The sequence below is a fragment of the Pseudorca crassidens genome, chromosome 18 (genome assembly GCF_039906515.1).
Source record: "Pseudorca crassidens isolate mPseCra1 chromosome 18, mPseCra1.hap1, whole genome shotgun sequence".
NCBI lineage: Eukaryota > Metazoa > Chordata > Mammalia > Artiodactyla > Delphinidae > Pseudorca > Pseudorca crassidens.
Genome location: NC_090313.1, coordinates 65,055,373 through 65,080,336, shown reverse-complemented (window position 1 = coordinate 65,080,336; position 24,964 = coordinate 65,055,373). Strand labels below are relative to the sequence as shown.

The 24,964-nt window shown below is 40.7% G+C and overlaps 1 protein-coding gene across 3 annotated transcripts in view; it reads right to left on the bottom strand.

Annotated features, from left to right (window-relative positions):
* The window catches only part of MRPS31 (mitochondrial ribosomal protein S31), a 29,213-nt gene extending 4,549 nt beyond the window's left edge, over window positions 1-24,664 (bottom strand). The window contains exons 1-6 of one of the 3 annotated variants that reach the window (XM_067713154.1): window positions 24,416-24,662; window positions 20,562-20,846; window positions 15,005-15,160; window positions 14,089-14,229; window positions 11,245-11,324; window positions 7,951-8,094 (exon numbers count right to left, since the gene is read on the bottom strand). In XM_067713154.1, coding sequence (XP_067569255.1) covers window positions 7,951-8,094; window positions 11,245-11,324; window positions 14,089-14,229; window positions 15,005-15,160; window positions 20,562-20,846; window positions 24,416-24,540 — 931 coding nt within the window. In that variant the 5' untranslated portion in view covers window positions 24,541-24,662. Of the gene's footprint in view, window positions 1-7,950; window positions 8,095-11,244; window positions 11,325-14,088; window positions 14,230-15,004; window positions 15,164-20,561; window positions 20,847-24,415 lie in introns of all 3 variants that reach the window. The other 2 variants (XM_067713153.1, XM_067713155.1) reach the window with 2 other exon arrangements.
* Between the last annotated feature and the right edge of the window lie 300 nt (window positions 24,665-24,964).

Sequence of the window (24,964 nt, the reverse complement as noted above, 5' to 3'; positions counted from 1 at the left end):
GAATTTGACACCAACAGCACAATCCATAAAAGGAAAAATTGGGCCCCATCAAAATTGAAGACTTTTGGTCTGTGAAAGAATCTGTTAAAAGGATACAAAGACGGGCTTCCCTGGTGGCGCAGTGGTTGAGAGTCCGCCCGCCGATGCAGGGGACACGGGTTCGTGCCCCGGTCCGGGAGGATCCCACATGCCGCGGAGCGGCTGGGCCCGTGAGCCATGGCTGCTGAGCCTGCGCGTCCGGAGCCTGTGCTCCGCAACGGGAGAGGCCACAACAGTGAGAGGCCCGCGTACGGCAAAAAAAAAAAAAAAACTAAACCTGTAACTACCACACTACCCAGCAACCGCACTCCTGAGTATTTATCCCAGGGGAATGGAAATCTGTATTCATACAGAAACCTGTACGTGAATATTTACAGCACCTTTATTGTAATAGCCAAAAACTGGTAACAGCCCAGATGTCTTTTATCAGGGGAATGGTTAAACAAACTATAAGGTACATTCAAACCATGGAATATTACTCAGCAATAAAAACAACAGCAGCAAACAACCCCTATTGACACACACAACAACTTGGATACATCTCCAGAGAATTAATCATGCTGAGTGGGAAAAAAAAGCCAATCCCCAAAGGTTACATACTGTGTGATTCCATGTGTACGTCTTTCTTGAAGTGACAAAATTACAGAAATGGAAAATGGATTTAGTAAGATTGCCAAGGATCAGGGACTAAGAAAGGACAGCAGTGGGAGGTGAGTGGATGTCGTTATGAAAGAGTATAAGAGAGATCCTTGAGGCGACAGAACTGTTCTGTATCCTGACTGTGGTCGTGATTACATGAATCTACATACGTGACAAAACTGCACAGAACTAAGCACACAAACACACTCACACAAAGGAGTACATGTAGAACTGGTGACATCTGAACATGGCTGAAAGACACGGCTGCCGGCTGCCTGCCTGTGATACTGTGCTGTGGTTACGTGGGCGGTAACTACTGAGGGAAGATGGGTAAAGGGTATGTGAGATATTTATCATTTCTTACAGCTGCATGTGAACCCACAATTACCTCAAAATAAGAAGTTTAAAAATGCTCTCTAATCACTTACAATTATCTTACACTTATTGAAAGAGATTTTAAAAATTTTATTTGGACAGTTAAAGATCTATTCATCATTTTTCTTTTTTTTCTTTTTTGCAGTGTGCAGGCCTCTCACTGTTGTGGCCTCTCCCGTTGCGGAGCACAGGCTCCGGATGCGCAGGCTCAGCAGCCATGGCTCACGGGCCCAGCCGCTCCGCGGCATGTGGGATCTTCCCGGACCAGGGCACAAACCCGCGTCCCCTGCATCGGCAGGCAGACTCTCAACCACTGCGCCACCAGGGAAGCCCTATTCATCATTTTTATAAAAACTAAAACACACAAGAAATAAATTAAGGCATTAGACGGCCAAATGGCCACATACTACTCCTATGCTTGTATACATTCCCCTTTGCACTGTGCCTTTGCCATTCTTCCCATAAAGAGGTAGATACAGCCTGTTTCTCCAACCCTTAAATTTGAGGTTGGCCAGGTGACCTGCTTTGGTCAACGGGACATTACCAAACACAATGCAGACAAAGACCTGAAAAGCGCTTGCACATCAGTCCCTGCTCTTCCTTGTGTTAGGAACTCTTCTATAGCCAGGTGAACAGCCCAGGCTAGCCTGTGAGATGATGAGTGACATATAACCCTCCTATCGCCTTCTCTAACAACCAACTAGACACCAACCAGACACTTGAGAGAAGCTACTCTAGAACAACCCACCCCAGCCAACCTGCCAAAACCAACCAGAAAACCCATAAGTTCATGAGCAGTTACAACTTAGCTGTTGTTTTAGTAAGTTTGGGGTGGTTTGTTATGTAGCAAAAACTGATTGACATGATCGGCTGAAGTATTCCTAAAACTTCTTCAAATTCAGAATCCAACTCTTCTGAACTGGCTTTTCAACTCGGAGTTGTCAGCGGCCGTGCTTTCCAACGTCTATTGAGAACATTTGCGATGCAGCGTTTCTTAAGAGTGTTCCACTATGGCCTCTCTGACGCCCCTAATGCAAATCTGGATGCGTATCCACAACAGGCAATGACAACTGCTCCTTCACTGATGCCTGACTAGCATAACCAGGTGCATCACGATCTCAGAGATATTTAAAACGGTGAAAGACAAAAGTAGTCACAGTCAATGAAATACAGGGAAAAGGCTGTGCAGGAATTTTTTAAATGGAAGTTTTCTCTATCCTATAACCCCCAAAAGTTTCTACTCACATTTTCCCAGGCTAGTCACTTCCAAGACTAATCACTTCTAAGGTGTATATCCTTCTAGTCCTTTCCCTAAATGCATACGTATTTTTTAAAAATAAGACAAATTATTGTTTAAAAAAATCTTTCTCTGAATCCCATTCAGAATTCTCTATGGTTCTCAATAGTTTATACCACCAAGCAAGCATGTTGTTACTCCTTCACTTTTTTTCCTTTTGTTTTTAAGGCGTATGCACCTGGGGATAGGAATGGGAGAAGTGCAATCCAGAGAGGTAAAAAATGAAAAATAAAAGCCTCGCTTTGCTAAAGGTCTTTTCCATATTGTCAAACACTGCTAACAGTTTCCTGTGACAATTATTCTTTAAAAAAAAAACAACAACCCAACATGGCTAATGTGAAAAACAAGGCAGGTTTACATGTTCAATATATTTGAAAGAGTATGTTAGGGCTAAGACATAAGGTCTGTAGCACTGGAGACTTAATAAATCAAGGTGATACGTGCTCTCAAAAATCCAAGGGTGACTTCTGGATTGAGATGTTGTTGTTGTTGTTAGTTATTAATATCCTTAGATGTACTTAAAATATAAGACTCAAGACAGAAAATTTTGCAAATCATTTTTAAAAATAGCTGTGTTAACACAAGTTCAATAATCAATTTATTAAATCATTAACAGATTGACTATCTCTGACATAAAGTTATAATGAGTTAATGGGTATAGCAATTATGACTATGCTATATTAGGTGGAAAAGCATCTAAGGGCATAGGTGATCTTATTTCTTATTACTCTTCCCCTAGATGAGAGATCAACCATCTTTTTAACTCAGAATGTTCCAGCAGGGCGTAATGAACAGATCCTTCCTGAATAAGTCAATGAGTGAATGAAAGCCAAGTGGTACTGGCAAGTATAAAACAAAGGAAAAAACGAGAAAGAGATAAAGAGGGGATACTATATACAAAAATAAGTTCCAGATAGATTAAACAGGAAAAGGCTAACAGATCTGACTAGGTCCAAATTAAAATCACTGTTGGTTGAAGACGTTCTGAACAGTTAAAAGATAAGCAACAAGGACTTCTAGTTAAAATGTAGCAGATTGAACCCATGCTTTAAAAATCTCTGCTCCCCTGTAATATGTACTACATGGCAATAAAAGGAATAAAAAGACAAAGAGAACAGAAGAAGAAACAATAACAGACAGGAGGTATCAGCAAAATGTTAGAGGAAGGACAGTGGACAGATAAGTAGTAACTGACTCAGCTGAGTCAAAGATGCTAAAACCAAATTAAGAAGCAGACTTCAAAGGCTTCGGGAATTAGTGGCAGCATATACCACTGAAATTAGGAATGGGGATGAGGGACAAAAAACCAGAGGATTAATTAAAACTGGTTTAGGGAATACTTAGATCTCCCACCTTCTACCTATATCTCTAGATGACTACACCATCCATTTCCCAAAGAAGATGGGAAGTTTACTTTTTGGAGAAACTAAAACAGAAAGAGGAATGAGTCACTAAATTGATAAGAAGGGGAATTAAGTGAAAATCTGTGTGCTGAATGGTGAGACATTCCATGCCGCCCCCGCCCCCATCCTACCAGCTGGAGGAGCAGCTGGCTATCTTTTTAGAAGAGAATGTGCCAATATTTATTGCAATATAAAACACGCCTATTGTTTGACCCTTCTAGGAACTGAAGTACTCAGACATCTACAGAAGGATATGTATAAAAAGATTCACTACAGCTCCATCCATCAACAGGAAAGTGGTAAAATAAATTACAGTGCATTCATACAATGGCATACTATAGAATATGTAAAATAGTTCCATTTTATGGTCCCATATAGACCAAAACAACAGATAAATGTGAAACTACCATTTAAAGTGGACTGTGAGGACACTTATCAAACTATTGACAATGGTCGTTTCAGAAAAAGGGAAGAGAACTGAGAGGTAAAGGTATATTCTCTATTCTTCCATATTATTTAACTTTTTTGCAAGTAAACTTTAATATATTTATTTCTGTAATTTAAAATATTTTTTAATAAACAAAAGAAACATAATATAGTAAGGAGAAAATAAGAGAGTGTGGGAAATTAAATACAACAAGGAAATCCCAAATGGTGTACAATCAACTCAGGTTAAATCTGTGTCTAATTCTCCTTTAAATATTACTGAATGCAATTAAATATTACTGAATACAGCTAAAAATATGGTACAGCAAATAAACGGTAAAATCCAGCTAATAGCAATGACTGATTTTTTTTTTTTTTTTTTTTTTTTTTTTGTGGTACGCGGGCCTCTCACTGTTGTGGCCTCTCCCGTTGCGGAGCACAGGCTCTGGACGCGCAGGCTCAGCGGCCATGGCTCACGGGCCCAGCCGCTCCGCGGCATGTGGGATCTTCCCGGACCGGGGCACGAACCCGCGTCCCCTGCATCGGCAGGCGGACTCTCAACCACTGTGCCACCAGGGAAGCCCTGACCAATTATTTTTGACAAGAGTGTATTATAGCACTGAAGCAAATTCAGTCACTTTCACTTTGACTTGCTTCCACTTCTATTTTGTCAAAACTATTATTTCTTTTCCTGTTTGTATTCTGAGGCTCTTGTTCAAAGGCCACCATCTCAAACAACCAACAGATTGTTCCAGACAACACATACTTAATCATCTTTATATTTGCCCTAATTTTCTCCACACTATACCCTCCCACATGACAACAGAGCCCTCTTTAGAGTTCTATGGTAATTCTGAACTTTTCTCACTATTCTTGCTAGCTCATATTACAGCACACATTCCAGATACCCTAGCAAAGGATGGCACATTACAAGTTTAAACCAACTGAAGAATAAAAACAAAAGTGTGACTGCCATCCATGACTGAGCTTTTTTGCCCACTGAAGCCTCTAAACTGAGAATTACTCCTGGAGGGTATTTCAAAACACCTGTAATTCGGTGGCATGTACATGGCTAATGGATATTCAGGAGCAGGACCCTGTTAACTGGGTAGTGGTAAAAATGGGATTAAATTTAGATAAAGCCAAAGCTAAAACAGAAGTGATCTTATTATCAATCCAATATATAACAAAGACTACAAAATCTAACTGGGAATAATTCCATCTAACAGCTTTTATAAATCTCTAGGCTCGCAAAGCACATAGAAGGGACAAACCAGGTTTTAAAAACTGACAAAAAGCTACTTCAAACTGGGAAAACAATGTTTACATTTTAAGTGGCAAAACAAACAAGTGCAATTTTTTATATAACAGAAAAACACAACACTGGGAAGTAAATTTTAAACACAAGACATGCATTTTATCATTTTTGGTATTATGTTCCCAAACTGACATGGTGAGTCCCTAAATACACAACAAAACATCTTTTCCCAAAAACATCAAAGTAAATCTTCATGAACCTAATGATTAGGAGAGAGAGCATGATGTCTTACTACTCTTAAAATTTAAGTATAAGAAATATAAAAGAACGTTACTGAACGGCTGAGGCTCCAGGTTCTAAGGCCGGTCCTCTTAAAGTATTCAGAAGACCCTAAGTGTGTACTGAGGGGAGTGATCAAGGTGAGAACGTTTCCACAGTTCCCTTCCTGTTCTTCGTTCAGATAACAATTGCCTTCAGGAGCTGGAAATGAGATACCTCCCTTTCCGACCCCAAAGCATCAATAATATGTACAGTGTATATGGACACTTGTCACATTTATCTCCCCAACCTGACCAGAAAACATGTTTTTTTCCTTTTTCAGAAATTACACTTTCTCAGAAACGAGGTCAAATCTAAGATAAATTCCTTTGGAGTTTGGATTCTGATGAACTTAAATGTTTTTCTGCTGATGACAATGTACTGCCAATTCATGCTTTTCTATTATCCTATTTGGTGGTTCCTAGAAAATATACAGTATCCTCATGAATATTTTAAGATTTAAAGATGTTATAGTATAGAAGAGAAAACAGTTATAATAGCAAATCTCCTCACAATATCGTTGTTGTAGAAACAGGGATGATGATGGTAACAATGCTTTACTTGTATAATCAGTTGTTTCTCAGAAGAATCCCATAAAATAATCCTATTATTATTCCCATCACTTTATAAGATGGAGGAAGTGAGGCTTGGAGAGATGAAGACTCACTCAGGAACTTGGTCTCTAACCACCACACTCACTGTCTCTCCTAAGTAAAGTCACATATTCTACCTCAATACTGGGTTTTAAAACCATATCTTGACCCATGAGGACCTGGAACACCCAACTTTCATCAAATATGGAACAAAGTCTTCCCTTAATATCATAGATTGTATTTTGTTAGTTTTTTTTTGCTACTTTTAAAATTCTATCATCATACAGGAGCGGAAAAGAACTAACATTTACTCCTATGTATTATATGCCAAGAACTGTGCTGAGCAGCTCAATATCTTATTTAATTCTTACATTCTTCCAGTGAGGTACCTTTAATTTTACACATGAGAAAACTAAGGCTCAGGAGGTTAAATAATTTCCTCAAAGGCAAATGGCTAATAACTGACATAGCTGGAATCTGAACTCAGGCCTACACAAATAAAAGTCCTTGGTTTTGGGTTTTTTTTTTTTACCTTATCCTGATACCTTCTAGAATGTAGAAGCCATAATACTTTTAAAAATATTTAAAGTATACTTTAAAAAATACACATTATTTAATAGATGAAATGCAAATTTCTATATTACTGAATATATCATACAAATATATAAAAGATTAAGAATTTGCTAAAGGATTTGTAAGTCCCTAAAGTTTTCCTATACAAAAGATTACTTTATGAAAGTATAAGACTATTTAAGCTACCACTCCACTTATTAATCCAAACAAATGAAAGGTTATCAAAAATGAAAATATTACAGTGCAGCATAATACTACAAAGGTTAAAATACAGACTACATTTTCCTAAGATTTCCTGAGGTGTTTGCTATTTCTATTTAATCTTACCATAAAAGTAAATGAATCCCTTCTAACTGAAAATACATCAATAAAAATTCAATGAAATGTGTAGCTGATGACATCACGGGCGCCATAAAAAATAAACAGCATAGCAATACAGTTTTCCTTTTGATTGAGGAAGATGTAACACCTCTAGAAAAATCTCCAGGAAAGTAGATAATGTTTTATTACTGGCTCAAAGCATCTAGGTATGCAGCCAAAGAATTTCAAAGCCTCCTAACCTATTTGTTTTGAGTGGCTTTGAATACAAGAAACTTGTGTCTCATTAATGCAACCGTTTTAAATAAAAGATACCAGCATAAAACTTGAAGGTTGTAATGTTCCCCAAAACTGAAGGATGATCTCATACCCAGTATCTAATGTATTAGAAGATTTACCAGGTAATCTCCTGCTTTTAGCAAGTAGAAAACTGTCATCATTTGCAGTTCTCAACACTTCTATGTCACAGAAATTCATGATGCATTTCTGCCATATAATTTTACTTCTTTATTTTCCTTATCCAACAACTAGAATTCAGTGAAATCGTAGCATTCTTTTTAAAAAAAACACTGTCAGATTTCTTTTAGGACATCACAAAGATGTTTACACGAAGTTTTGAAATTCAGGTAAATATCCAAAACCTACAACTGAACATCTGCCAGATTTAATCTCAATCATTGAGTTTTATAAACCTATGGCATTAAGACTTACCTGCTTCATTGTTAATTGGGAACTCCCACAATTTCCCCTCTTTTGTCAATTGGATCATCTCTTCAAAACCATTCTGAAAGGGTTGTTCATTGACCGCCGCTAACTGCTTAGCAAATTCTACATCCCAAAGAGAAGGTACTGCCTCTGTAGAATAAAAACATCCAAATTACACACAATTCCATATAAATATCTTTCTTTTTAAAAATGTTATCATCAGGGCTTCTCTGGTGGCACAGTAGTTAAGAATCCGCCTGCCAATGCAGGGGACACGGGTTTGATCCCTGGTCCGGGAAGATCCCACATGCCACGGAGCAACTAAGCCCATGTGCCACAACTACTGAGCCTGCCCGCCACAATGCTACTGAAGCCTACATGCCTAGAGCCTATGCTCCACACCAAGGGAAGCCACCACAATGAGAAGCCTGCACACCACAACGAAGAGGAGCCCCCGCTCGCCACAACTAGAGAAAGCCCATGCGCAGCAATGGAGACCCAACACAGCCAAAAATAAATAAATAAAATAAATTTATATTAAAAAAATGTTATCAGCTCTGAATTGATAATATATTTTCAGATCTAGAAGCTCATAATTAAACAGTATATAAGGACTTCCCTGGTGGCGCAGTGGTTAAGAATCCACCTGCCAATGAAGAGGGACATGGGTTCGATCCCTGGTCTGGGAAGACTCCACATGCCTCGGAGCAACTAAGCCCGTGCACCACAACTACTGAGCTTGCGCTCTAGATCCTATGAGCCACAACTACTGAGCCCACACGCTGCAACTACTGAAGCCCACGGGCCTAGAGCCTGTGCTCTGCAACAAGAGAGGCCACTGCAATGAGAAGCCTGTGCACCGCAACGAAGAGTAGCCCCTGCTCACTGCAACTAGAGAAAGCCCGCGTGCAGCAACAAAGACCCAGTGCACCCCTGAAAAAACCACAAAAAACAAAACCAACAAAACAAAAACCAGTATATAATGAAAGGTCACTCTTTGATAGCTAAAATTGAAACAAAAATAATACATAAAGACTGCAACCACAATAATTGCAAGCCTTACTTTTTGTTTTTACTACAATGCTAGGTAATTAACCGCTAGTCTCACTGCCCCCTCTATTGGAAAGGAAAAAAGAAATGTCTATTCTGTTCACAGATCTTTTTATGACTGAATATTTTTTATACAACATGTGATTTAGATCTTTAAAGTCCAGTCTGTTTATCTTTATTTTTAGTCTGTTAAGATAAGTCACAAATGTACTACTAATAAAGACCAAATAAGTTAAATTAACATAATTACAATGACAATGATAATACTATTAATGCATACTGGGCACTTATTCTGTGCTAAATGCTTTTTATACATTAGTTCATTTAATCCTCACAACCAACTCTATGAGTAAGGTAATATAGTGTTAGCTTTTTACCACCATCATATCACATGTTTCAATCATTTATTTGTTTTGAAAATTTAAGACATCTTTAAAGAATGAGTCACATTCCCACCAAACATCACTGGTGGAAATGTAATGGTACGGCTGCTCTGTATTGAATAAAAGAGTGTGGCAGTTTCTTAAGAAGTTAAGAATATACTTATCGGGACTTGCCTGGTGGCACAATGGTTAAGAATCCACCTACCAATGAAGGGGACACGGGTTCGAGCCCTGGTCCGGGAAGATCCCACATGCCGCGGAGCAACTAAGCCCGTGCGCCATAACTACTGAGCCTGCGCTCTAGAGTCCACGAGCCACAACTGCTGAGGCCACATGCCACAACTACTGAAGCACGCACACCTAGAACCCGTGCTCCGCAACAAGAGAAGCCACTGCAGTGAGAAGCCTGTGCACCACAATGAAGAGTAGCCACCCCTTGCTGCAACTAGAGAAACCCGCGCACAGAAACAAAGACCCAAAGCAGCCATAAATAAATAAATTTACTTTTTAAAAAAGCAAGCTGGCTCCTTCAAGAACCCATCACCTCTTCTGGCTGTTCATTAGGTGAACCTTAGCAGCTGCCCTGACAAAAAATTCCCCTTTTGGGGCAAGCTTAAGAGTTGCCACTTCAGGAATTCCCTGGTTGTCCAGTGGTTAAGATTCACGGCAGTGGCCAGGGTTCAATCCCTGGTCCGGGAACTAAGATCCCCACAAGCTGGGCGGTGTGGCCCAAAAATAAAGAGTTGCCACTTCAACAGGGGAGAGGTGATCCATTCTCCACGCCTGTGCATTTTGCATTTCCTTTTCATCAATCATAGAAGACAGAATGCAGTTGTCACAGTACAAGAAGGGGGGGTTGTTCTCTTAGCTTCATCTTCAGCTTAAATGAACAGTGATTGAATTAATGCCTTTCCTCCATGGATATTTATTTTATAGCTCAATTTGTTTAAAAAAGGATTTAAGATAACGGATTCCTATTATTTGTAAGCCACTTGGCTAGGGGCTATTGGGTATACAAAAATCAGTGAGACCCAGCCCCTAATATCAAGGAGTTTATTGAATAGTGGGAAAATCAGATGTTTTTATAAGTAACTGAAAGATTAAATGAGCCACTGGAAGATGGCCTAGAAACTTAAATATCAAAAATAAAATTATTTCTACCAAGGTCCAAAAAGTTAACTGATAATCCTTAGAAATGAAAGTCACTTATAAGCTAAGACCATTTGTATGGAGTTTCTTCATTTATTTTAAGTTATCAGTAAAACAAATTTAATGTCAAGCAAGAGGACACTTATTTCTCTTTTAATTAGGCTTAAAATGGTGACTGTGAAGGATTTGACTTCTTGCCGAAAGAAGAAAGGGGGAAGAACAGAGAACAAACACTAACTGTGTGTTAAGAAAAAAACACTACAAGTCTGCTAAATATATTCCCTGAATGCTCTCCTTCCCATCTCCTAAATAATCTCTAAATCACTTCAATAAATTAGCACCTATAAGTGCTATCTCCTCTTCTAGATAGTAAGCTGCCTTAGGGCAGACACCACAATTTATCTTTACATAATAGTACAAAGGTGTGTTGCAAATAGTAGGTGATCATTAACGTTCTAACCCAAATTAGCAGCCAATCTATAGCTCTGGATTCATGTGGCTGATGGTACTTACCTCCCATTGCCTCACGGGCTGCAGCATTTCAAGGGAGAAATCTGACCAACACTAACATGTCAACAACTACGTTAATAAGAAAGATCCAGGTCAAGGACAGGATGGAATATTAAAATACCTGATGATTACGCAATCAAAACATGAAGGACATTTTCCAAAGATGGAATGTTTACACCTGAGAAATAGTGTTATTTTCTTAACAAACCTGTTTCAGGTGCCTCTTCAGTAACTGCCTTAAGCTCAAAAATATTAAGCCTCTTCCCCTTGAATATATTTTTCCTAAAACTGAAAAAGAAAAAAATTATTTTAATGAATATTTTATACACAGTCAACAAAAAACTGTTTATGAGAAGAAAATTTTATATGAAATATTCAACGTAAAAATTAAAAATAATTCTGCTGCCCCACACCAGACATTTTAACTAAATTGCCACGTCTTTAGGACTGATAACTAAAAACAGGAACAAGTTCACCTGAATTTCTGCATCATAATACAACAAAGAAGTTACAACAATTTAACTACCAAAATACCTAATTGAAAAGATCAGCTTAATTTGCCACCATCTTTATTTGATCCATTTCATATTAAGGTTTTAGAAAACCTGACATTGTGGAAAGCTACTAAAATATGCTAAGTTAGAAGTTGTTGAAGTCAACATTTGTCTTAGTTTAAGGGTAAAAAACACTGCCTGCTTAATTATAAATTATAATTATAAAAGATTGCACAGGGGCTTCCCTGATGGCGCAGTGGTTGAGAGTCCGCCTGCCGATGCAGGGAACACGGGTTCGTGCCCCAGTCTGGGAAGATCCCACATGCCGCGGAGCGGCTGGGCCCGTGAGCCATGGCCGCTGAGCCTGCGCGTCCGGAGCCTGTGCTCCACAACGGGAGAGGCCACAACAGTGAGAGGCCATGGGAAGCTCTGGCAGGTGGATTCTTAACCACTGTGCCACCAGGGAAGCCCCACAGTTATTTTATAATAGAAAGCTGTCTGTATTTACATAAAGTTTCTGTTCTTTCTCTCCTTCAAGCCTATAAAGTGACAGTTGGGGAGGGGAACCAAATATTTAGCATGGTCTGACAAACAATAACTGAACTTCATAGCAGGAGGTGCTTACAGAATGTCTTCTGTGTGTTGTGTATTCCATGGGTTTTGTTCTATGTATAATCTCAGGAACCTGAGTTAGCTCCTTCTGGGTGTTAGATTATTAATTTGTACAGGAAGATTGGAAAAGATGGTCAGCAGTTAACAAAGGAAGTTCAGGGGTTATAGTGACTTCGGAAGATTATTTGAATTACTAATTTAAAGTGATATTTATATCTATGACATTGAATAAAGCAGAATGTGTACTTGGAGTTTAACTTATTAAATATTGCCCTGGGACTTCCCTGGTGGTGCAGTGGTTAAGAATCCGCCTGCCAATGCAGGGGACACGGGTTCCATCCCTGGTCTGGGAAGGCCGCACATGCTGCGGAGCAGCTAAGCCCGTGCGCCACAACTACTGAGCCTGTGCTCTAGAGCCCACAAGCCACAACTACTGAGCCCGCGTGCCACAACTACTGAAGCCTGTGCGCCTAGAGCCTGTGCTCTGCAATGAGAAGCCACCACAATGAGAAGCCCGCGCTCCACAACAAAGTTAGCCCCCCGCTTGCCGCAACTAGAGAAAGCCCATGTGCAGCAATGAAGACCCAACGCAGCCAAAAATAAATAAATAAGATAGAAAAGGCATTAAATTTGTTAAAAAAACAAACCAAGAAATATTGTCCCAAAATATTTAACTTTAGTCTTCTTTAAATCAGTCTTCTTTGAAATGATGCCATGCAACTACATCAGAATGTTATATTATAGATTGATTTTTTTTTTTCGGTACGCAGGCCTCTCACCGTTGTGGCCTCTCCCGTTGCGGAGCACAGGCTCCGGACGCGCAGGCTCAGCAGCCACGGCTCACGGGCCCAGCCGCTCCGCGGCATGTGGGATCTTCCCGGACCGGGGCACGAACCCGTGTCCCCTGCATCGGTAGGCGTACTTTCAACCACTGTGCCACCAGGGAAGCCCTAGATTAATTTTTAATGATTCAAGCTGTCATCAAAAATTAGAAGGTGGTGAGGAAGAAGCTGAAAAAGTAGGCAGGGGGTTTATATGCATATAATGACTGCATTAAAAAGCGGCCTAGGACTTCCCTGGTGGCACGGTGGTTAAGAATCCGCCTCCAATGCAGGGGACACGGGTTTGCGCCCTGGTCAGGGAAGATCCCACATGCCGTGGAGCAACTAAGCCCGTGCGCCACAACTACTGAGCCCGCGCTCTAGAGCCCGCGGGCCACAACTACTGAGCCCCTGTGCCACAACTACTGAAGCCCGCATACCTAGAGCCTGTGCTCTGCTACGAGAAGCCGTTGCAATGAGAAGCCCGTGCACCGCAACGAAGACTTGCCCCTGCTCACCACAACTAGAGAAAGCCCGTGTGCAGCAACAAAGACCCAACGCAGCCAAAAATAAATAAAATAAATAAATGTATAAAAACACAACCAAAAAACTATGTAACGCATGGCTTAGCATCTTTAAGAACTGCAAATTACCAAATTCAGATTGCCACAAATAATCCACTACTTTAAGGTATTATAATGGATCTTCTTTCTTTTTCTGATGGTGGGTTATTTCTCTAAGGTATGAAGAAAGATGATTACATATAGAGATAGAGAGAGTACATGAATCTACACTGTTAGGCACACATCAGAATGAAAAATAGTGTTTCTCACAAAACATTCATTTGTTCAGAATTCAGTCAGCTCCACTTACTCTAAATCAGGAGACCTTTATTCACCGTGGGTAAATGTGAGGCAGGGCCCATTCTGATTTACGATATAGAAAAATGTAGGGCTGCTAAACCCAGTACATCTTTCCCTCTCTAGGAAATGGGACGTGGAGAGTAAGGAGACAGATATAAATGCAGCCGTGACGCTCAGACACCCAACAGCAACAATATGCACAGCAACAAAGTAAATCTACAGTTCAACAAACAAAACCAAACTGACTGCAGAGCCTGAATACCTTCTTCTCAGATCAGCAGGCTTCGCTTGGCCAACAAAATCATCAGTCCCTTCATCAAACTGAATCTGATGCACTGGTCTTGTGCTAACTCTCGCTGTGGCAGATCTGGCAACTTTCATATCTGATATGATGTCAGTGAAACTGAAATAAGAAAAAGGTCAAGTGTGTTAGAAATTGTAGCTACAGAAGAGTAATAAACTTTCTTTTTTTTTTTTGAGTAATAAACTTTCTTAAACATGAGATTCATACCACTTAATTCTTACTTCACTTCTATGCACTAATACTGAACAAAAAGTCATGTTTAAATAAAAAATTATATGTTGCCTATTAATACCACAGACCACTAAGATTGATGTGGCTTTCTCTCTTTTAAAGATGTTCTTCAGAAATGTTCATTTAAAACATAATTAAAAGTATCCCTCATGAAAAACTGTCAAACATTCAGACAAGTAGATATCAATATCTGTATACCTAGCACCTAGATTAAAAACCTGTATTAAAGTTGAGATTTAGCCATATTTATTTATTGCCTTGCATTTGTTCAAAGACAAATAAAATGCATGATCATATTGTGCATAAAACCAGCATATTATTTAACTAAAAGAAAAACTTCTCAGAGAAATTGTCTTATTCTATTATTTATTTCTTTATTTTAAATAACATTACTGAATTTACCACTTCTTTTTCAGGGACAAGAAATTATGTAACTTCTCAAAAGAAGTTTAATCATTCAATTGGTCTTTTAAAACTGAAATCTTACTTAACACACGAGTTTTAAAAGAAATCAAACTGCTAATACTTATGAGGCATATTTTATATATAAATGAATATATTATGTAATGTAGCTCATCACTCACATGAAGCCAGCCTATTTTGACATATCAGCATCACTGACACAGCTATTGGATTCACCAACCTAATTTTAGGTCTCTCTCCATCCTTCTTTGCCCTCGAGGCTTCCTCGTGCTGCTGGAGCTGCTTCAGCAGATCTGACTTGGTCATCTGCTTGTCAAAAGGGAGAGAGTCTGCAACCGCGGAGGCAGCCGCCACCAACTCCGGGCTCAGGGACTCACTTCTGAGAGAGAACATGGAAGACAAATGAGAGAAAAGAGGCATTACTTCAGTGGAAAGTAAAATGATTTCTTGGGAGAAAACTTTTTGTCCTTCAAAAAGTATCATTCAATTCAATTTCTGACAAAATCAAGAATTCTTAACACAGCATTGTAAATCAACTATACTTCACTAAAATTTTTTTTTAAAAAAGAATTCTTAAACACTAGGTGTCGGTTTTATAAAAATGTTACAATATTGAAAGTTAAAGTTAATGGATCCTTAATGAAGCACAATACTAACTCAGAGCAACAGATTAAGGTGGAGGAATGAGGAATCAGCCTCGAAAGTGATAAATTAGTGGATTTTTAAGTTAGATGCCATTTTATTTCAAAAACAATACAGGCTGCAAGCAAATATAAAAGTGGTTAAACCTGTTTATACAAGCTTTAATGGTAATATCCTCAAATTGGAAACAACCCAAAGGTCTATCATCAGAACAGATAAACAGTGAAATATCCATGCAATGGAACAGTACTCCGCTCACTCCACAACATGTATGAAACTGAATGAAAGAAGCTGGATTAGAAAAAGTATATATGGTATGATTCCTCTTATATCGAGTTCTAGAAGAGGCCAAATTAAGGTGAAAAAAAATCAGAACAGTGGCTGCCTCAGGACAGAAGGTTACTGATGGGGAAGGTGAAGATGGGAAATGATCTGCATCTTGGAAAGTATGTGGGTTACATGGGCACATCAATTTGCCAAACTCCTACAGCTAAGATTTGTACACTTTAACGTATGTAAATTTTACCTGGAAAAAAAAAAAAACATAAAATCACCACGTGGGAGATGGAAAGTGGGTGAAGGTATAGATGACAAGAATGGCAAGATTTGATAATTATCAAAACATCATACGATTTTGTTTATGTTTTAAACTTTCCATAAGCTAAAAAAAAAAAAAGCTGTTCTTCAGTAAATTAGGGTAAGTTAGGAGAAAAATATGCCGGATATAAAAAGTTATTTACATTTTTTACATCACTGAAAATCGCCACCTCAATGAGTAGGATCTGAATTACTGTTTTACTGCACCTGGCTTTCTACCTTAGGAAATGATGTCTAACTTGCAAATCAAAGTTCCCACATCCCTGAAGCTGGGCCTCAAAGAGACTGTCAGAGACTGGAAACGCTCAAGGACGCTGAGAGTGAGGGCTGTAGGAAAATCAATGTTACTGGAAGCTGGAGGAAAGGGGACCTTAATGAATAGGTAGCTGAAATCAGAGCAGGTAGTTGCTTGGTTAAGAGAATGTTACTTAAAGGAGGAGCTAGAAACTATGGTTATCACTGCACCCACCAGGGGTCTTGTAAGGTTTCACAATACATGCAGACTCACAAGTCTACCACTGACGTGCCTGGCCCGGACTACTCAGAAAGGTAAAGGGCAGAACCACAGCAGGCTGGCAGGGCAGCCTCAGGTGTCCCTCTCGGGGAGCCCCTGCAGCACTCACGGGCGACACGTCACACAGCCATCCAGGAGTTAGGATAGGAGACCCATATCGCGCAGGTGCAGGAGCTTAGCGCCCCAAAGGAACCAGTATCTCTTGTAACAAGGCCACAGGCAGAGTATCTGTGGTCCCTACAAAGGACACGCAGTTACAAGAGTAACTGTGCTCAAGGAAGCCCTAAGTACACTGAACCATACGGTACCCATAGTTCGCCCAATCCAGATGCAATCAGTTATTCAGGGGGTCAATTTTATCATGATAATGTTGCCTTCAATACAGCTGACAACTACAGTAATCAGGTTAACGGCTGTGGCGGATACTTTCCTAAAACAGAGACAGCAGTGTTTCGGGTCCCACAAGCTCTTCCAAAACCTTGCTACAAGCCCATCTAGAGAGGCAATTTCCCCTCCCCCTGAAACCAGGGGAGACTTCGTGACTGCCTCAATGAACAGACTGAGAGAAATGATGCCCTGTGACTTGTGAGGCTAGGCCACATAATGTGACACGACTTTTGTTGGGATGTCTCTTGAGACGTGTGTCCGTGGACCCCAGCTCTCTGGTTGTGAAGAAGCCCAGGCCACTTGGAGAGGCCCTGGGTAAGTGTTCTGGCCAAGAGCCCCAAATATGGTCTCAGCCAATAGGCAGCATCAAGCGCTGGAATGTATTGTACGTGGGCAAAGCTTTCAGAGAATTCCAGATGCCAGCTTTGAAGCTGCCTTGCTGACACTGAGTGGAGCAGACACAACTATGTGCAGCTCTTTGCCCAAACCGCAGAGAGATGCTGCCCCCAAGCCTTGGGATGGTTTGTTATGCAGCGATAGATAACTGGAACAGATTTTGGAGCCTGGAGCTTGGGCGCTGCTGTTATAAAACAAAAACAAAAAAACCTAAAATGTATGGGAGAGTTTTGGGTACTGGCAGAGGGGGGAAACCGGAGGGATCCTGAGGCAAGTGTTAGAGAAAGCTTCGGGCCTCAAAGAGACTGTTAGAGCCTGGCGGCCGCGTGAGCACTATAGGAAAATCAACGTTACTGGAAGCTGGAGGAAAGGGGGCCTTTGTTTAGTGACATTATTGCTTGAAGTAATATGGCAAATGAGAGAGATGCTCAATGAATTGGACGACCTAGCAAGGAGGCTTCCAGACAGAACACTGAAGGTGCCTCCTGCCTTCTTAGTGGCCAATGGTAAAATGTGAGAGGAGAGAGAAGAAAGAACTGTCCCACATAAAGGAGCCAAGACCTGCTGGGATCAAAAGAAAACATCTCTCATTCTTAGCCCCTCCAGATAGCAAATGATGCCAAAATTTAGAAATGGCTTCTGTACAGAGATCAAATCCAGGGCAGCATTAGGAAAACGGTCTAAAGATAAAGCCATGGGCATGACTGTAAAACACTCTGTTAAGATCTTAGAAAGATTTAAGATGGTGCCTTAGAGTGCCCTTCAGACAACAAGAATTCTAGGAAACTTAAAGGTGTGGTCCCAGGGCCTCTCACGGGGAGCTCAATGTAGACCAGGACCCTGGTTCCCAAACTGTGCCCTAAGGCACCCTGGAGTACCATAGGGAAATATCAGCCACGTCTGTCAGTGACTGTGTGAACTACTAACTCAAGGTAGTTCACAGTTTCAACATTAGACTACCGCATTCCTTTCAATGCCACCATATCTTTGTGAAGATGGTTCTCCAGCAGTTGCTGTGATGAAAAAGCAAGAACCCTTCAAAAATCAATATGGAACAGGAATGAGAGTGGCGGTGTCCAGTCTGACTCCAAGGCTAGGTAATAAAACGATACAAATTCCTAGGGGCTCGTTTTCTCTTGGGACACTCACCCTTGGAACCCAGCCATCATGCAGTGAGGAAGCCCAGGCCACATATAGGTGGCTCTGTAACAGTCCTGGCTAAGGTGTCAGCTAACAGCCAGCATCAACTGTCAGACCTGAGTGAGCAAACCCACAGATGATTCCAGCTCCCAAACTTCCAAGTCTTCCAGCTGAGGCCCCAGACATCACGGAGCAGAGGTGAGCCTTCTCTACTGTACTCCGTCCAAACTGCTGACCCACAGAATCCGTGAGCATGAAAAAAGGCTGTTTTATGCTGCTGAATTTGGGGGCAATTGTTATGCATCCACGGTAACTGTATCAACATGGGGGAGGGTGTTCGACATATAATACAAATAAACGAGCCAAAAGCGGGCCATGCGCGGGGCAATGATGACAGTACATCATGAATCAAAGACGATGACGAACCAAATTCTCTGCATCTAGGATTCCTTAAAAAAAAAGCGGACTGGAGGGGGGTGGGAATCATTAAAAGATACATTTTTGAAAACTCAAAATAAATGTATCTCATTCACCAATCTTTTGATATAGGATCAAAGCCTCTTCTTTGAACACAGGACCACTGACAGAAGTTCCAAGGTATTGATACATCTCTTATATGTATACTACACCCATAGTACATCCTCCAATATTGCCAATTTTGGTTTCTTTAAAGTGGAAACATGGAGCAAGAACTTAAAACGCTTACAAAGCAGTCTGAGTGCAGAATTTTCCTGGACTTTTATGCTTGTCTCATTCATACCTAATTGGAAAACAACTTTAAAAATTACCTTTACTGAGGCTTTGCAAAGCAATCAACTCATTTTAACCACTTCATTAATAGTTAATTAAATTGTATAATTATAAAAAAAAGCAAAATGAATCATAAACAGGTCTGGAAGCTGGGGAAAAAACCTTACACTTCATAAGTAATTATAAAGTGCGTGGGAGTATTACCTAATTACGTATGTATATATTTTTTATTTGTTTTATATTGTTTCTAAAAAGGAGGAGAAGGTACTTAACATGGGCATTTCCTTACTTAGCTTAATTAGCTTACTCTCTACCACCCAATTATGCTTTCCAGTGGTAGTTTAGATACAATATGATACAATGTAGAAACTAAGCAGTTCTGTTAAAATGTTAAGTCATTCTGGGAATAGAAACCTATACTATCTGTTTATTCTGCTAAGAGAAGTCAGAGATGGGGATCTTAAAGCCACATTTCTTATTACTTGAATTGACTATGTCACTGGTGTAATCATTATTTATATATCACTAAAACAAAATACTGCCATTTAAACTACAACACAATGCTAAAATATCACTGATTGCACTTAGAATCAGTAAAATATTATACTCTTTTGACAAGCACGAGTAATTACAATACTCTGAGGAAACCACATAAGCTGAGAGCCCTGATAATTACTGGTCAAAGGAAGTAATATAAAACAGCTGTAATTAACATGACAAAATTCTATCCTAGGTGGAATTTTTTTTAACGAAATTTCAAATAAAGAAGTCCTTCAGAGACACAAAGCAACCTTCAAATCAGGATGTAAATAATTTGTTAATTAACAGCTTAAAGAAGCAATTAAATGCAGTTTATAACTGATGAAGGGCTTCCCTGGTGGCGCAGTGGTTGAGAGTCTGCCTGCCGATGCAGGGGACACGGGTACGTGCCCCGGTCCGGGAGGATCCCACATGCCGCGGAGCGGCTGGGCCCGTGGGCCATGGCCGCTGAGCCTGCGCGTCTGGAGCCTGTGCTCCGCAACGGGAGAGGCCACAACAGTGAGAGGCCCGCGTACCGCAAAAAAAAAAAAAAAAAAAAAGTGATGCATATGTAAGAGAATGTGGAATTCTCAATTAGATCACTACTCTTTCCCTCTCTCTAGACTCCATACAGATATCCACTTATTTAAATACAGAATAACAGTATTTCTCATTTAATTATTAGTCTCTGTGTTACAAACTAATATTTAGTCTCCATTAACTCTGTATCTCCAATGTTCTCTAATTAAAAAACTTTTTTTTCTAAAAGAAAAAGACTGGAGTTTCAAAAATTACTTCCAAAGAAAAACATTCAAATTGCAATTCAATTTACCTCTTTTGGGGGGCATCTTCTGGAGCACTCTGAAGTCTGACAGTTGAAGCCTCCAAACTTTTAAGTTGTCTTCTGTTGGGTGGCTTTGTTGTTTGTACATTTACTGAGCTTAATTCAACTTTCATTCCCTTAAGAATATTTACCAAGTCTTTTTTCGTATTCTCCTTTACACTGTGTTGGCTCTCTGTCTCCTTGGAAATCTCACGGGTTGGAACAGACTGCTCATCTTTCTTGCTATAGATCACGCTGTTAGTGCCAAAATATCTTTGGATATTATATTTTGTCCTGAAAAGATTAAAGAAAACAAAAAAACACTGCAAAATAATACAGGACTCAAAACGCTGCTTCTATGTGTTTAAAATTTTTTCAATTAAACCCTTCCCTTTTGCTTATTACTGTTATCAGCAACTGTAAGGACAGCAATTTAACATTTACTGAACATATACTATGTGCCTAGTCTTGTGCAACATTTTATGTACATTTTCTCATACCCACATCAACTCCAAAAGGTAGGTATTATCCCCATTTTGCAGATAAGGGAACTGGAAACCAGAGGAGTAACTTAGCCAAGGTCATGTAGCTCAGAGCTCACTAAGGCCTAAGACCCGCTGGTGAGCACAAATGAGTTACAGGTGTGCTGAGATACTGACCACCTGGTCCTTGAAGTGGCTGGGCGAGGAGCAGGGCCGCTGGTGCACCTGTCTGTTGCTGCCTCCCATTTATCTCAAGGTCTGGTACAAATATCATTGTCTATGTTCCATGACATTAAAAAAGTTGCGAAACACTGACATGGTTAATAAATTTCAACTTATTATTCTCAAACCCCAAACTGACAGACTGCCAAGTCCTTGCTCTTAACATGATGTAAGACCTCTATAAAACGTCACAATTAAACAATATGAAAATAAAGAAATTTCTGTCAGTAAAAAAAAGGTTACTTTCTTCAAACAAATTCCTGGGTGTGATTCTAATCTATTCAACTTTCTCATTGAGCTCCATGCCATTTAACTGATCACTATCTGTAAACTAAGCTAAACTGGAACAGGAAAAAAGAACATTCAGTGGCTAGAGTTGTCATTCTGCTTTATTCTTTAGATTTATTTGTGAAAAAGAACAACACAAACAATCACATCTATTTCAAACTCATGCAAAAAAAGACTTCCCAATTCTAAGGAACCCAAATATCTAACTTTATTTTGTGGCATTAAGAACCTTTTGAGAGTTAATGTTCAAGAACTTTAAAAACTAATGAATGTGTTAGTTTCAGTAAGAGGGTATAAAGTACAAAAAGTCATTTATTAAATATAATGAATATCTACTCTGTGCTGGGCACTATACTAGGCATTGATGATGCCTTAGTAAATAAAAATTTCATGGTGCCTATTTCATGAAACTAACAGGCTAGAGCACTGTTTCTCAAACTTTAATAAGCATAATAACTACCTAAAGGACTTGCTGAAACACAGATTCTTTGGTTCCACCAAGGAATTCTGATTCAGTAGCTTTGGGGAGGAACTCAGAGTCTGCATTTCTAACAAGTTCCCAAGTAATGCTGATGCTGCCCATCAGAGGCCCACATCTGAGTAGCTATGTTACACATGCCATTTAATCCTTACACTCTTACAGAACAGGTTTTATTATTCCCATATTACAGAAGAAACTGCTGCTCAAAAAGGTTAAATTAGTGGTTCTTAACCTTCAGAGGTTATATGAATCACCTGGGGAGCTTATTTAAAACATGGATTCCTGAGATTGTCAGTTGGTAAGTTTGGAATCAGGCCCAAAGATCTGAATTTAATCAAGACCTCAGGTGATTCTGGTGCAACTGATCTCAAGAACCTGCATCAGACTCTGGGTTAAATAGTATCTCAAGTTCTCGAAGCTAGTAAGTGGTAGTGCCAGATGAGGGAGGCTTTAATGAAAAGAGAAATGGCTATTTCCAAAAACGCTGAAACAAACTATTTGATCTGCTCATAAAAATGTCAGAGGCTAACACATCAGACACTTAAAAATCAGAATGAAAACCAACTGCTTAACCAATATCCTTATAATCAGTACACAGGGGACTTCCCTGGTGGCACAGTGGTTAAGAATCCACCTGCCAATGCAGGGGACACGGGTTCGAGCCCTGGTCCGGGAAGATCCCACATGCCGCAGAGCAACTACGCTCATGCACCACAACTACTGAACCTGCGCTCTAAAGCCTGTGTGCCACAACTACTGAGCCCGTGAGCCACAACTACTGAGCCCAAGAGCCACAACTACTGAAGCCCGTGCACCACAACAAGAGAAGCCCCGGCAAAGAGAAGTCTGTGCACCGCAACGAAGAGTAGCCCCCGCTCGCCGCAACCAGAGAAAGCCTGCATGTAGCAACAAAACCATAAATAACACAGCCATAAATAAATAAATAAATTTATTAAAAACAAATCAGTACATGGACACATTATAATATTCAATATATGGTACCACTGAGTTTAGGAAAATGCTCTATTATTTTACATGTGAAAGTTAAATTAATACTAAAGGTATTATAACAGGAAGGTGGCAATCAGGAGAAAGAATCTCACATATAACCCGTACTTCAATGTTTCCTTCCAAGACTGCTCTAGTGCTACAGAAAGTAACCTATATTTATACCAGGAAAATCATGTATAAGGAAGTAACTCCATAACACTAAAGTAATAAAACTCTAGCCCTAACCTCCCACCTGGGCTTGTTTCCACTAACAGCATCTCATCAGCACTTCAAATGCAGCACATCCAAGACCACATTCAAGAGCTTGCCTCTCCGACTGACTTTCCATTTTTCACTCTTCTGTACTGAAGGGGCCTCTTACCATAAATAGCTATTTTTGTATTCTAAAAATTATGACATATTTTAAAACCTGCCTCAAAGCTGGTCCTCATTCTTCTGTTAACATTAATGGTACCCTAATCCTCCCAAGCAGCCAGCTGAAATCTTTGCTCGGACTGCCCTACCCTTACCTCATCATATATCACATCCCAGCAATTTCACCTGTGAATTCTTTTCCATCCAGCTACTTCTTCCCATCCCCACGGCTCCTAACCTGCTTCAGGGCTATACTTAACCAAAAGGGCCCCCAACTGATCTGCATGGAATATATATGCAGGAGAATTAAGTTTTCATAATCATGAGAGTTCTCAGAGAATAAATACCAACACCAAGTATGCTGCAAATCTTCTTCTTGCCTGGCTAACTCCAACCCTTGGGCCCCCTTTAGATTTTATCAGGCTTCTTTTCCCGAAGGGATACTCTGAACCTCTCCTGCAATGGTCAGGTGTCTCGATTTGCTCACCCAGCAATTACCAGTTCAATGAATTCTGTGGCACTCTGCGCTACCTACACTGTCTCAGCGATTACTCCACTATACTTGAATTGCCTACGTGGTGGAACTCTAAGCTCGGCGACGGCAGGACTGTGTTACTCGGGGCTTAACCCCAGGGCTGGCACACGGTAAGCGTTTTCAATAATGAAGGTAAAAATGAAACCATCACAGGCTTGGGAGGCAAAAAATTTAAAAAGAATTAAAAAATAAAACAACTTCGCTTTCTGGAACCTGGATAAAATGAGGGGAGAAGTGGCAAGAGAGATGAGGCACGGTATGTAGCAGAAAGAGCACAGGCACAGGCGGACCAGGCCTGTCACCATGACCTTGGGCAAGTCATTTTATCTTTCTGGGATTTCCCTTTGCTCAGATTTAAAGCGACGGCTTCTAAGATCCCGCGGATCATAACACGGACTCCAGGAAGCCGGAGAAAGAGAACTGAATGTGCAGGAGCGGGGACAGGGGTTGCCTGAAGACCTGCCGGGCCAACAGCGCTGCAACGCGGTACCTGACAGATCCATGCGGAGAAGCGAGTAGCACGACGGCGGCCGCCGATACCTCTGGGTCTCCGGAGCACAAAGGGAGGCGGGAAAGGGGGCGAAGAGGGAGGAGAGCCGAGACCCTCGGAAACATCGCAGAGAAACAAACAGAATTGAGCACACAGGGGCGACGACGCGTCCTCTGACAAACACGCCCCCCCGCTCCCGCTTCCGTTCCCCAACCTGACGCGCTCCTCTCGTTCGTGCGCCGGCTGACAACAGGGGCTGCTAACTGTGTTCCGGGTTCGTCCGCGACCGAGCCCGCTGTCTCCAGGCGACTCCTCCCCCCCTCGGCGATTCTGGCCCCATCCCAGAGGTGGAGTCAACTGAGGTCGGCAAGGGGGTGGCGCTGGGGGCGCGGCCGTGACCCGAGAACTGAGAGTGGAGGGAGCGATCGACTGTGCAAAATCCTGCTGATGGGGCCAGTAAGATGAGGTGCAGAACAGACCCTGCTGTGCAGCGTTAGGGGGAGAGGATCCACAGCGTTCATCATATTCTCGAAATGATCCATGGCCACC